At 40.5% G+C, this 14465-nt stretch overlaps 1 protein-coding gene across 1 annotated transcript in view; it reads left to right on the top strand.

The window, feature by feature from the left end:
* Positions 1-40: 40 nt before the first annotated feature.
* The window catches only part of LOC122561764 (ADP-ribosylation factor 4-like), a 22850-nt gene continuing 8425 nt past the window's right edge, over positions 41-14465 (top strand). The window contains exons 1-4 of the mRNA XM_043713884.1: positions 41-445; positions 7195-7275; positions 8812-8921; positions 9760-9831. Of these exons, the coding sequence (XP_043569819.1) occupies positions 379-445; positions 7195-7275; positions 8812-8921; positions 9760-9831 (330 nt within the window). The 5' untranslated portion in view covers positions 41-378. The remainder of the gene's footprint in view (positions 446-7194; positions 7276-8811; positions 8922-9759; positions 9832-14465) is intronic.

A 14465-nucleotide genomic window follows, 5' to 3' on the forward strand; every position in this document is an offset into this window, starting at 1 on the left:
TCAGAAGGGGATGCCGGGGTGACGTCGCTCCGTGCGTTTGACGTCATTTCTTCCTCGTTGGCCGGAAATTGTTTGGCAACGTCACCACACGGACACTTCCTGTTGCCGATTCTGTTAGGAACGAGGAGCCAGTGTGAGCTCCCCGGACAGGCACCGTTAGAGCTGAGCCGTTAAACCTACACCCCGGTACCGTCAGAGTCAGACTCTGAACCCGAGTCGGGGCCGCCGGATTCTGAGCGCTAGAACCCCACTCCGAGCCGTCTACCCCCGGGCTCTCACCCGGAAGCGCTGGGCGCTCAGCCCCTAGGCCTCGAATCGTCGTGCCTCGACCCCGACGCTGAAACCCATTCCGGGCCTACCCGCTCCTCTTCTGGAACCATGGGCTTGGTCATCTCGAGGCTATTTGACCGACTGTTTATGAAGAAACAGATGAGGATCCTGATGGGTAAGTGCCCTGTAACCGTCGTCCAAGCCAACGACTTGTAAGACCACAGGAAGAAAGTGAGGATTGCAGATGCTGGAAACCAGAGTCGAGAGTGTAGTGCTGGAAAAGCACAGCAGGTCATGCAGTATCTGAGGAGCAGGAGAATCGACGTTTCGGCATGAATCCAGATGAAGAGATGTTGTTTGACTTGTGCTTTTCCAGCACCCCACCCACACTGTCGGACGACAGGCTGCAGTTCAGTTAGAGTCATAGAGATGTACAGCATAGAAACAGACCCTTTGGTCCAACTCGTCCATGCTGACCAGGTATCCTACATTAATCTAGTCCCATTTGCCAATGTTTGGCCCATGTTTCTCTAAACCGTGCCTAATCATGTACCCCATCCAGATGCCTTTTAAATGTTCTAATTATACCAGACTCTTCCACTTCTTCTGGCAGCTCATTCCATACACGCAGCATCCTCTGGTGCTCCTTTGTTCCATTTTAAACCTTTCCCACCTCACCCTAATTCTATGCCCTCTTGTTTTGCACACTGCTACTTCTGTGATGTTGTCCCTCTACAGGGAAAATAGCCCCAGCCTATTCAACCTCTCCCTACAGCTTAAGTCCTCCAATTCTGGCAACATCCTTGAAAATCTCTTCTGAACCCTTTCAAGTTTTGCAACTGGGACTGAAATGTATAATCATGCTGCATCTGTAATGAGTTTGAAGGAAATTAATGAATGATAATACTGAGATTTGGAAGAAATTTCACACTAGGAGTGTGCTCTTGAATGTTTAGTTTCTAATTTATCTTTTGTCTCTATAAATACGGCTTTGGTTTTAATCTTCCTTTAGTAGATGTAATCCTAATATTGGATTTAAACTCTAATGTTGTTTGTTACTGTTTGTTTTTGTATTGTTTTCAACCCTAAAAGTAGTTTATTTTAAATGTCTGTGGAGTTTACATCCTGAACCATAACTTGCCATCACCTTACAGGTATGCTGTTTCTCATTCATTTAAGCCTCTGTCATAGAAACATTGTACAAATAGAGGTCATTCAGTCCAATGGGTCTACACTGACCTTGCACATCCCTGAAAACTATGGGCTAATTTAACTTAGCCAATGCACTAAACCTGTACATTTTTGGACTGAGGGGAAACTGGATCACCTGGGAGAAACCCACGCAGACACAAGAAGTGCTAATTCCATACAGTGGCCCAAGGCTGCAATCAAACCCAGGTCCTTGGCACAGTAAGGCAGCAATGCTAACCACTCTGCCACTGTGTGTTTGTGATGGCTGATGAAAAGAATTTAAAATTCCAATTTTCAAAGTACTGTTGAAAATATTTCAGTTCACAAAGGAAGAGACACCACCTTTTGTATTGGATTCTTTTCACAATTGCCTTACCTTGGGGAGGTAATGGCCTAGTGGTATTAATGTTGGGCTGTTCATCCAGAGACCCAGATAATGTTCCGGGGACCTGACAGATGGTGGAATTCCAAATTCAATAAAAATCTAGAATTAAGAATGTTAATGACCATGGAACTATTGCTGATTGTCAGAAAAATCCATCTGGTTCACTAATTTCCATTAAGGAAGGAAACTGCCATCCTTACCTGGTCTGGTCTACATGTGGCTCCAGACACTCAGTAATGTGTGGTGGATTCTTAACTGCCCTTTGGGCAATAATGCTGGCCTGCCTAGCAATGCCCTCATCCCACAAATGAACTGTTTTTAAAAATCTATTCTTTTGGCCACTGGAACAGTTTCTCCCTATTAACTATGAAAATAATTAATGCCTTTGCTAAATCTCCCATTTTCTACTGGAGAGAACAAGTTAATCTCTCAAGTCTATCTGTAATCAAAACCCCTCATTCCAACTATGAATCGACTGCATTCTCCCTGCACCTTTTCATTGTATCTATAATTGGATACAACATTCCAATCGAGCACAACCAGTTTGTTTTTTTTTAATGAAACATTTTCATAGCTTCCCTGCTTCTGCCCCGCTTCTGAATTCAAGGATCCCCTATGCCTTTCTGTCAGTACTAAACTTGCCATACCGTATCAAAGACTTGTACCTTCATCTACACTCCTGAATCAGCTTGAAAGCTGCATTTTTAAACTTTTTTTCCTTATCAAGTTTTTAGCTTCAAACTTCTGTTAAATTTTATCTGCAATGCAAAGGCTAATTTTACCAGTTTCTGTTCCTGAAACCTTTTTAAATTAAAATTACTGTAAGTTAGTCATCTTATCAAGTAGTGCATTCTAAAACCTAACCACTCATTGTGTAAGAAAAGTTATCCTTGTATAATTTCATGATTTCACCAATCACATTAAATCAGTATTTTCTGATTTAGTCTTCAATTGGATACAATCTCTGATTTGTGGTCTGAACTCTCCATGATTTTAACATCCATCTGGTTCACTAATGACCGTTAGGAAAGGAAACTGCCATCCTTTCCTGGTCTGGCGTGCATGTGACTCCAGACCCACAACAATATGGTTGACTCTTAACTGCCCTCTGGGCAATTAGGGATGGGCAATAAGTGCTGACCTAGCTCAGTCACCCCCCATTCAGTGAATAATAATTAAAAAAACATTGCTTTAGCCTTTGACCAAGGATAACTAACTCAACTGCTCTAGCCTAGCCACGCAACTGTAATTTGTCAGCTCTGAAATTGTTCCAATAAATCTCTCCTACACCCCCTCTAAAGCTTCAGGTCTCTCCTAAAGGATTGTGCAAATATTTGGGCTCTATGCTGCATTTGGGCTGAATACATGTATGACTCTCATGCAATATAGTTTATTAATTGCTGTTTAGCCTGCCCTGACACTTTCTAAGATTCCTTGTTATGGACAAGATCAAACCCCTCAATATTTTAAGAAGGCAGCCTAGACCCTTTTTTTTTTCTTATTTTAAAGGCAAATGTAAAGTGCTGTGTTCCAGATGTAATTTGGCGGGCTGAACTACTCTTGATGTTAAGTTAAGCGCAATTTACTCAAAACACTATAGTTAAAAATACAATGAAAGAAGGAAGAACTTAACTCTATTGGAAAACTTAAAGTAATAGTATATACAGTAACCTTTACTAATTAAATGTTGCAATATAGCAATATTACATAAACACACCCCTCAGTGAAATTCAGAAAACAGATTTATCTCACGGGTAACCCCAGCAACCCAGAAGGAAAACCATCAAGAGTAAATGGAGAGTAACAGCCAGGAGATACTGCAGCTTCCAACCCTGCTGAGAGTCAAACATGAACTGCTGCTGGATCTTAAAGCTAAAAAACTAAAAACTAGAAATCCTGGTTGACCACACCCATCCATGGTTCTATTGTTCCAACTATTTTTTTATATAGAACCATGACCACCTAAGCTGTTTAATTTATAGGCCTTCACTAACCAGCTAACTAATAACCCTTTGCCTTAAAATTTCTCTTTTAAAAAATGAGGACAAAATATACATTTTTAAAACTACAGCCTCATCACATTCTGCACAAACCATTTAGATTTAGATTTAAATTAGATTACAGTGTGGAAACAGGCCCTTCGGCCCAACAAGTCCACACCGACCCGCCGAAGCGCAACCCACCCATACCCCTAAATTTACCCCTTACCTAACACTACGGGCAATTTAGTATGGCCAATTCACCTGACCCTGCACATCTTTGGACTGTGGGAGGAAACCGGAGCACCCGGAGGAAACCCACGCAGACACGGGGAGAACGTGCAAACTCCACACAGTCAGTCGCCTGAGGCGGGAATTGAACCCGGGTCTCTGGCGCTGTGAGGCAGCAGTGCTAACCACTGTGCCGCCAAATATTTGTTTTTGAAGCTCCACTAAAATGATGGCATTTAGCTTGTATTCTCTATCACCATTGTTCTTACCAGAGTCTTGTTATCTCACATTTGTGTTAAATTTGACACCTGCACATCTGTCCTATTAGACTATCAATATTCTGGTACCTGTCTTTCTATTTATTACACTTTCAAGTTTTGTTATTTGCAAGTTGAAATTATGCCTTGTACACCAGGTCCATCTCATTAATATAGTTTAACAACATTGAGGTCCTGTTATTGTACAGTAGTGATATCCACTGTTTATTACACTCAATCATATCTGAAAAACTGTCATTTGTTGTGATGAATTTTCTATCTTTTAGTCAACTCTATATTCTAAGTTGCTATTGTTCCTTTTGTCCCATGGACGTCAATTTTATTAACAAGCCTGAAATGATATTTTATAAAATACCTTTTGAAAGGCTACTTACCCTTCTGTCTTTCTGTAAAGCCATAGTTGATCTGATTCACCTGTATATTCCTGCATACCCATGATAATCTTACATTCTTGATTACCAAGGGAATGAATCTGCCTTTGTCATTTTTTAAAAAATGTTTTTTCCTCCTCCTGTCCTCAAATGTGTACCTCCTTATTTTTAAACTGTGACCATAGTTCTAGATTCTGCCACAGGAGCAAACGTAATTTTGTTATCCATCCATTCAAACCCCTCAGGCTGTCGTATGTTTTAATTAAGTCACCTCTGACTTTTCTAAATTCCAGGGGCTACAGGCCTAGCCTGTCTTGACCTTTCCCATCACTCACATTCGGATTAAATTCTCCTCTCCTTCTTAACAGCAAGAAGAGCATTTGCGTGCTGGAAAATGAGCTGTAGAAGTGATGAAGCTAAACTATATGCATAGTAAACAGTAAGCAGCATTCTATAGACAGAAGGGATCCCATAGCAGTGCATCAAGTCCACAGCACCACCACCCAGTTGTGAATCGTGCTGGACAAATAAACAGCTAATTGAAGTCACACTCATTAAATTAGGTGCTGGACATCTCATTGCTGCAGAGTTCCTCTGGACAATGGTTACTTCTATTATAAAATTAGAAATTGAAATATTGCATGATGATTGCAGTGTTTGGCTCCATTCACAATTCCTCAGTTAGTCTAACTCCTAGGCTATGTTGAAGACCTGAACAACATTCTGGCTTGGGCTGATAAGTGACCAGTTATATTCCTGCTGTACCAGTGCTAAGTAATGATCCTCTCTAATAAGAGAGTCTAATCACCTCCCTTTGCTCAGCGGAATTATCAAATCCCCTGTTGACAACCACCTTGGGATCATTGACCTGAAACGTAGCTGTGGTTGTAGACATCTGGGCTGGACAGTACTGCTCTATATCTAAGTTAGTGTAATTAGTTAGTACAATTACTGTGCCTGTAGATGCCTTGATATGAAAACCCTTACAGTATAATTATTGCATTCCTGATAAGTATACTTTTTCATTTTTTAACTTTTGGTCATGCTTTACTGGTTTCTCTACCCTACTAATCATAAAGCTTGTTGTCATTCTTTTCAACTTGATGCACCTTTTTAATCCAATTATTTCTGAATTACTTTGCCAATTTCATTGTGTGTATCAATATTATTGCCATGGTTACAAGCTCCTTTTTTTTTTGCTTAGTACACTTGAGTGGTATTGTTAGGTTCTTTCTGTTGAGGTTCTTACACACTTCATGCAACTGCAATACGTCAGCTTCTGTGAACAGCCAAAACAGCAAGCACAAGCTCTCTGGAGGATCACATAACATCCTCTGCAATGCTGGCAGAGCATGTCAAGCAAGGGTCTCTGAACAAGAGAACAGTTCTCCTTTATAGAGGACTTTACATAACCATGAATAATGCCCACAAGGTAACCCCTGCCACTCCCCCATAGTCACATGCCACGCAAGACACAATGAAGTGATTTGGGTTATCCCTTGAAACAAACAGTGTAAAGTGATTGGGTTATCCCTTGATTTACTCCTTACAGAATATGATTAGATTGGCACATCCTGCCTGCAAAACAGCTTCCTTCCCCCAGACATCCAATTTCTTACAAGTCAGCAGAACAAATTAACCCTTTAACATCTCAGTATAACTGTTTAAAGGATATGTTAGGGTTAAGTGACAATTAGGTGCAGTATGAAGGCTGGCATTGCTGTCTTTAGCTGAATGATCTTTTAATTTTGTAAGGATGAAAATTCCATTTTTAATTAATTGTTTACATTGTGACAGCTTCAGTTGCATATTTGTGATTTTTCACATGCTCTTGGAAACGGTTATCACCATTATTCTCCATGAAGTTTCTGGCATCAAGCTTGTATTGATGTCCTTGTCTTCAAGACTCCTTAAACATGGGAAACTTTAATCATAAATCCCTACAGCATGGAAGCAGGCCATTCACCCTGTCGAGTCTGCACCAACTCTCCAAAGAGCATCCCAGTGGACCCGCACTCCTACTCTATCCCTGTAACCCTATATCTTCCATGTCAAATTGACCTAACCAGTAAATTCCTAGGCATTAATGGCAATTTAACATGGCCAATCTACCTAACTGCAAATCTTTGGATTGTGGGAGGAAACCAGAGAATGGACAAGCTCCACACAGGCAGTCACCTACAGATGGGCTCGAACCCAGGTCTCTGCGGCTGTGAGATAGCAGTGCTAACCATTGAGCCACTGTGCCACCCTGTCTGATTCTTTCTATTAACATTCCTTTTGTCAAAAAAAACTTTGATGAAATTCATCCTTAACTGTTTATGTTCTAATGAAAACCAACACATGACTATACATTCAATCAGTAATTCTTTTGTTGATTGTCTATATACATGAAAATAAAGAATGCTATATGGAACGTTTAAGATGTACTGTTATGGAAGTTTTGGCATAATGTAAGTTGTCTTAAATTATTTTCTTCTGTACTTCAGTTGGACTTGATGCTGCTGGTAAAACCACAATTCTCTATAAACTGAAGTTGGGTGAAGTTGTCACCACCATTCCAACAATTGGTACGTTTCTCAATAGTTTTCATTTTTGGTGTAAGATCCAAACATTCATTGCCATTAACCAGTTACTTTAACTGTGCTTCTAAGGCAAGATGAGCTAGTCTATCTTCACCACTTGCACTTCTAGGAGATGAGGAAGAAGATTAATCCCTTGAAAAAATAAACTTTAATTGCTGAACGTCTATAAATTGCATTAGTACAGAAATATATCCTTCAGTGTCATCAGATGCTGAACTAAGGAAGAGATATTGGTAGTGGTGATCAAATACTGAGTTAAGTTTGAAGGCAGAGTAAGTGGGAATGAAGATGTTTAGGGAGGGAGTTTAGTGGTGTGGGTCCTAAATGGTAGAAGGTATAGCCATAGTTCAAAATCCGATATTTGTCAATGATATTGCCAGGAACATATTTAGAACAGCTTCAGTAGTAGTAGTGGACCCTGGCCATAGAAGATGTTACTTGTTGCTTTTAGGATAAAGTGTTCAATTGGCCCTGGATAGGGCTGCAGCTAAAAGCATGGGCAACTGATGAAAGAGCTTTCGTCTGGAATTGTGGTCATGATTTGAGGACAGCAGTTGCAATGTTTTAGAGAAAATAGTGATTAATTTCCAGAAAAAAAGTGTTCAGGGTTTTTTTGGCAGGGGAATGATGGCCATTTTGAAATTGAATATGGAATCTGATGCAATAATATAGGAACAATGGAGATGGAAGAGCTTGGAGAGGGTACAAGGAACGTGGGAGAAACCAGCAAATGCATAGATTCAGAGTGAGAATGGAAAAGTTTGAAAGGTGTTTGGACTTGGATAATGGGTAAGATAAACAGCTGAATGAAAGTCAGTTTCTGGTTGCAAAGTTGTCTGAGTTTATTACACTTTCTTTTAGAAGAGAAGGCCTTTATGGGGGCAATTGGTGGTGGAGAAAGAGTTAATATTTAGTTTGCTCTCTGATACCAGGCAAGCAAGTATAGGAAAATGAGGCCTGATGTTGTGATGGAACGGAAAAACAGCTCACCTGATTATCAAGGCTTCCAAGCTTGAAAAGGAGAAAGTGAAGCAAGAGTTATGAGAAACTTGGGGACAAGAGTGTCAAAGGCTAGTTGGTATTGGGTTCTTTGGCTGGGGTGGGGACACAAATGCAGAGAACTGCCTGATCTGTTGGAAGTGTCGAAGTAAATAACATTGGATGGATTAGTGGTTGATGTTTGTCCCCATGGGTGCACTGGACAATAAGAACAGTGGGACGGAAGGTTGAGTTAGTGGGGTTGCTTGTTTGTAAGAACTTGATAATCGGTGCTTTATTGAGCTATAGAGAATGCAGAGTGACACTCAAAGCAATTGTGGACTTACTTAGCACAATATCATGCCCGGGGCTTTTGTAGGACATTAGAAATGTAAAGGAATATTGATGGGTTAGAGGTTAGTTTGGTGAAGATATGTGGGAGTGTATTTCTAATGGAAAACAAACGTGAGAAGCATGATTTTTTGCATTAAAAATAAATTGAAGTTTTGCAGACAAGACATTTCAGGTTGTCTTTCTTTTCAGGTTTCAATGTAGAGACTCTAGACTACAAAAATATTACCTTCACTGTATGGGATGTTGGCGGTCAGGATAAAATTCGTCCTTTGTGGAGACACTACTACCAAAACACACAGGTATGTGAATCCTGGAACTCCTGACGTATTTTGTTACATTGTGCATTGTTCTACAATGGACAATCCTCAACACAACAGCTATTATTCACCATTGCTGCAAGCAAAGTGACTTTACTGGCCTAATATTTCAGTGGAAAGGAAATTATATTGATGTGCTGGGGTCTCGCTCAGTGTGCTGCTGCTAGTCTCCTCTAGGGAGCAGACTTTAAGAACTCCAAGTCCCAGAGGAAAGGCATTTAATCGATTAGCCGAATAATCACACAACCAGGTGCCGTTGATCTTTGATTCTAAAGGATGTGAATTAAGACATTTGCAAATGTTTGAACTGTAATCTTCCAGTTCTTCAAATCAGGAACTGTTCCTTTTAATTGGAAACTTGCATATGTGACCACACTATTTAAGTGAAAGAAGGAAAACCACAGAATTGTAAGCTAGTTAATTAGTCTGACATCCATTTTTGGGAAATTTAATGTCGAATTAAGAATAAAGTGATTCATGAACTTGGTGTCAGCTGGACCACAGGAGCCACTGTGTCTATGTAACAAGTAGACCACGCCTGGTGAACCTGTTTGAACCTTTTTGAAGAGGTGACTAAAGTGGTTAACTATGTATGTTCTTTATGTGGACTTCCAGAAGATACTTGTAAAGAGACTTTAAAGTAATAAAACATCTTCAACATTTTACAGGAAATATAAAGTAAAATCAGTTGGAATTTTGTATTTGTTCCATACTTTCTAACACAAGTGTTATCCTTCCTGATCTAAATTGTTAACCATTATACAGAACACACCTCTCTTTAAATCACTATAATGCTGTGTGTCGTTTAATTTTTTTTCAGGGTCTGATTTTCGTTGTGGACAGCAATGACCAAGAGAGGGTGCAGGAATCTCTAGAACAACTGAACAAAATGGTGAGAAATGGCAATGCTAGAGGTTTGAGGGAAACTCCTGGTTTTGTTGAAAGTATTTCAGAGTGCCACCTTTTCCAGTTTTTTTTTTCCCAAATCAAATTTGTCATATCTGATAATAGTCAGGTCTCTGCCCTGAAGTAGCTTGAGTAAACTTGTCCAACGGATTTTCATATTTTGCTCTTCATGTATCGGCAATGTTTGGAAAAGCAAAATGCCAGTTTTGCCTCTTGTTAACCATTTAGACTTTAATTTCAGAAGAAAACCCTTTGTGCCACCTTTGAGTTCTCTGTTACCATTTACAACTCATAAAATTACTGTCGAGAGTGAGCCACTTGCAGAGGAGATAATTTCAAAAATGTTGATAATGGACAAAGGGGCGTGAAATTAGGTCAACCTCTAAATCAGAATGACAACTTAAGTTTATTACAGGTTGCTAGTGATTGTTGCAGGCCTTTGTTACAATCGGAAATGCTATCAGTATTAAACTGGTCATTTTGCAATGAGGAGACTGAATTATTTTTAGAACATCCTACAATTTTCTTATCCTGTAAAGTTGAGGAGCAACTTATCTGGGGGCTGGTGGTGTGGTTGGAGGGAAGCAGCACCACCTTGTGCTGTCATCTGTGGATGCACAGCATGTACTGAAAAGGTCCCAGGTTGAAGTGCAAGACTTCCAGCTTTTGTGAACTCATTTGATCTCCTCTGTTTCATCTGTTTAAAGATAGAGGTAAGCCTCTATTCCCTCCAATATAGAGAAAGGAAAATGAGTGAGAAATTGATAGTTTCTATTCCTGACATGTTATTTTGGATCCAGGAAGCAGATTAAAGTACAGGTGTTAGGCAAGAACTTTCAGAAATGCTTGGGAGAGACTATTCACAGGTAAACGAACAGTTGCATAGTGACCGGCTTTTAAAAACAAGATAGCTAGTCCAGAGACAGTATGTTCCTGTTAGTAGTCTAGATTAGACTCTGGTTTCCAGCATCTGCAGTCCTTGATTTTGTTCCTGTTTAGTATGAAGGGCAAGGTTGCGAAGTGTTTGGGATGCTGGATAACTAGAGAAATTGAGGCCCTGGGGAAGAAAAAGGAGGCGGCATGTGCAGATATAGACAGCTGGGATCAAGTGAATCCCTCGCAATAAGGCAGTAGGAATACACTCTGGGGAATTCAGGAGGGCAAAAATCAGACATGAGGCAGGTTTGGCAAATAGAGTTAAGGAAATTCCAAAAAGTCTAAAACTACAATAAGGGTAAAAGTAACTGGGGAGAGAGTAGGGCCACTTAAACGTCATCAAGGCTGACTGTGTGGAACTGTGATGGGTGAGATATTAAATAAGTATTTTGCATGGGCTTTCACTGTCGAGAATGATATGAAAGCTAGAGAACTTGGAGAAATAGTGATATCTTAAAATCCCCACATTTAGAGATAAGGTGCTGAATGTAGTAAATGCATAAAGATGAATAAATCCCTGGGACCTGATCAGGCATATCCTAGAACTTTGTGGGAAGCTAGGGAAGTGATTGCTGGGCCCCTTGCTGAGACATCTCGATCATTGATAGTCACAGGTGAGGTGCTGGAAGACCGAAGGTTGATTAATGTGCCGTTATTTAAGAAAGGCAGTAAGGAAATGCCAGGAACTGTAGACCAATGAGCCTGATGTTTGTGGTAAGTTTTTTGAAGGGGATTCTGAGTGACACGATTTATATGTACTTAAGACAAGGACTGATTAGGGATAGTCAATTTGGCTTTGAGCATGGGAAATCGTGTCTCACTAACTTTCCTTTTTTTGAAGAAATGGTAAAGATGATTGAAGGCAGAGCAGTAGATGTTATCAGTGTGGACTTCAGTAAGGCATTCAACATTGGTCTGCACAATAGACTGGTTAGCAAGGTTAGATCACATATCCAGGAAGAGCTATCCATTTAAATATAAAATTGGCTCGAAGGTAGGAGACCAAGGATGGTGGTGGAGGACTATTCTTCAGACTGGAGGCCCGTGATCAGCATGCTGCAAGGATTGGTGCTGGGTTCACTGCTTTTTGTCATTTATAAAAATAATTGTGAATGTAGGAGGCATAATTAGTAAGTTTGCAGATGACACTAAAATTAATGGTGTAGTGGACAGTGAGGTTTACCTCAGAATACAACGATATCTTGAGTAGATGTGTCGAAGTGCCAGATGGATGTTTAATTTTGATATGTGAGGAGTCGCAGGTAAGTTTAATTTAGATAAAGGTGAGGTGCTGCATTTTGGAAAGGCAAATCAAAGCAGAACTTATACACCACATGGAACATAGAATCCTTACAGTGTGGAGTATATGAAATCTACTTAATGGTAAGGACCTGGGGAGTGTTGCTGAACAAAGAGACCTTGGAGTGCAGGTTCACAGTTTCTTGTAAATGGTGTACCAGGTAGATCAGTTAGTCAAAAGGCTTTATTGGTCAGTGCATTGAGTGTAGGAGTTAGGAGGTGAGGTTGCAGTTATTTAGGGCATTGCTAAGGCTATTTTTTGGAGTACTGTGCAATTCTGGTCTCCATGCTATAGAATGGATGTTATGAAACTTGAAAGGGTTCAGAAAAGATTTACAAGGATGTTGCCAGGATTGGAGGGTTTGAGCTACAGGGAGAGGCTGAATAGGCTGGGGCTGTTTTCCATGGAGCGTCGGAGGCTGAGGGGTGACCTTATACAAGTTTATAAAATGTTGAGGGGAATGGATATGGTAAATAGACAAGGTATTTTCCTCAATGTGGGAGAGTCAAAAACTAGAGGGCATAGATTTAAGGTGAATGGGGAAAGATTTAAAAATGAGCTGAGGGGCAACCATTGCATGCAGGGGATGATGCATGTATGGAATGAATTGCCAGAGGAAGTAATGGTGGCTGGTACAATTACAACATTTAAAAGCCATCTGGATGGTTGTATGAATAGGAAAGATTTAGAGAGATATGGGCCAAATGTTGGTAAATGGGACTAGATTTATGGAGGATATTTGATTGGCATGATAAGTTGGACTATTTGCATGCTGCACATTCCTGTGACTAAAGGTACCCACGTTTGTATATGAAGGCATTGCGCTTGACCTTATTCTATTTTGATTTCAGTTTTTGATAAAGTCCCACATGGGAGATTGGTAGTGAAGGTAAGAATCCATGGGATCCAAGGAAAGTTAGCAAATAAGATCCAGAATGAGCCGAGTGGCAGGAAGCAGAGGGTGATGATCGGATGTTTTTGTGACTGGAAGCCTGTCTAATACTGTTCCTCGGGAATTGTTGTTGATGCCCTTGCTGCTGAAAGTGTCTATAAATGATCTATCCTTATATATACTTGCTGCAGAAAATTCAAAAATCGGTGGTTGGTGAATAGTTGGCAAGATATCCTGAGATTACAGGAGCATATAGATGGGCTGGTCAGTGATAAATGGAGTTTAGTCCAGATAAGTGTAAGATAATGCACTTCAATATATGAACGGTAGTACCCTAGAGAGCATCATGAATAAGGTGTACATATCCCCGGTCCCTTAATGTAAGAGATGGTGGGTTCAGAAGGCTGTGGGATAATTGCCTTTATTAACTGAGGCATAGGGTTTTAGAGTGGGGAGGCTATGCTGCATCTCTATAATATGTTGATTGGGCCACAGCTAGAGTATTGTGTTCCATTCTAGCATCCACGTTATCGGAGGGATGTGATAGCACTAATGGGTACAAAGGAGTTTTATCAGGATGTGGTCTGGTCTGAGGAGTTTTAGTTATGAAGACCGATTAGATAAACTGGGTTTTGAGGAAGGGCTACTTGGCCTGAAATAGTAACTCTGATTTCGCCCCACAGATATTGCCAGATCGCTGAGCTTTTCTAGCAATTTCTGTTTCTGTTTTGGATAAACTAGAGTTGTTTTCCTTGGAGCAGACGCGACTAAGGGAGAACATAATTGTATACATTACATAATGCATTGAAGATAATGCACAGACAGGGTAAACAGTAAGAGACATTTCCTCTTGGAAGAATTGATGATCAGAGAGCATGGATTTTTCGTAAGGAGCGTAAGGAAAATATTGCCACCAAAGTGGTGAGAGCTTAGAACACTCTGCCTGGTAGGGGTATTACAGGCAGAGCCCTTATTTAAGTAGTTAGATGTGCACTTGCAATGCAAAAGTATATGAGACTGTGGACCAACTAAAGGAAAACAGGCTTTCAATAGTTAGATGCATATTTTTGAAGTGTTCTAGAGAGGAATCATAGTGCACTCAGTGTTGGCTGTCTCTCTCTCCACAGATGCTGCCAAACCTGTGTTTCTCCAGCATGCTGTATTTTCATTCCGGCTTGGGAGATTTGCAATATTGTCTTTTATCCTTTACCTAGCTTCCCATTCATCTTCAAGGAGAGCTATCCTTCAATATTGAGAGCCCAATCCTTGTCACCCTGCAGTCCCATCTCTGTAATAGAGTCTTAGTCATAGAGATGTACAGTACAGAAACAGATCCTTCGGTCCAACCTGTCCATGCCGACCAGATATCCCAACCCAATCTAGTCCCACCTGCCAGCACCCGGTCCATATCCCTCCAAACCCTTCCTATTCATATACCCATCCAAATGCCTCTTAAATGTTGCAATTGTACCAGTCTCCACCACTTCCTCTG

This window comes from Chiloscyllium plagiosum, chromosome 23 (genome assembly GCF_004010195.1).
Source record: "Chiloscyllium plagiosum isolate BGI_BamShark_2017 chromosome 23, ASM401019v2, whole genome shotgun sequence".
NCBI lineage: Eukaryota > Metazoa > Chordata > Chondrichthyes > Orectolobiformes > Hemiscylliidae > Chiloscyllium > Chiloscyllium plagiosum.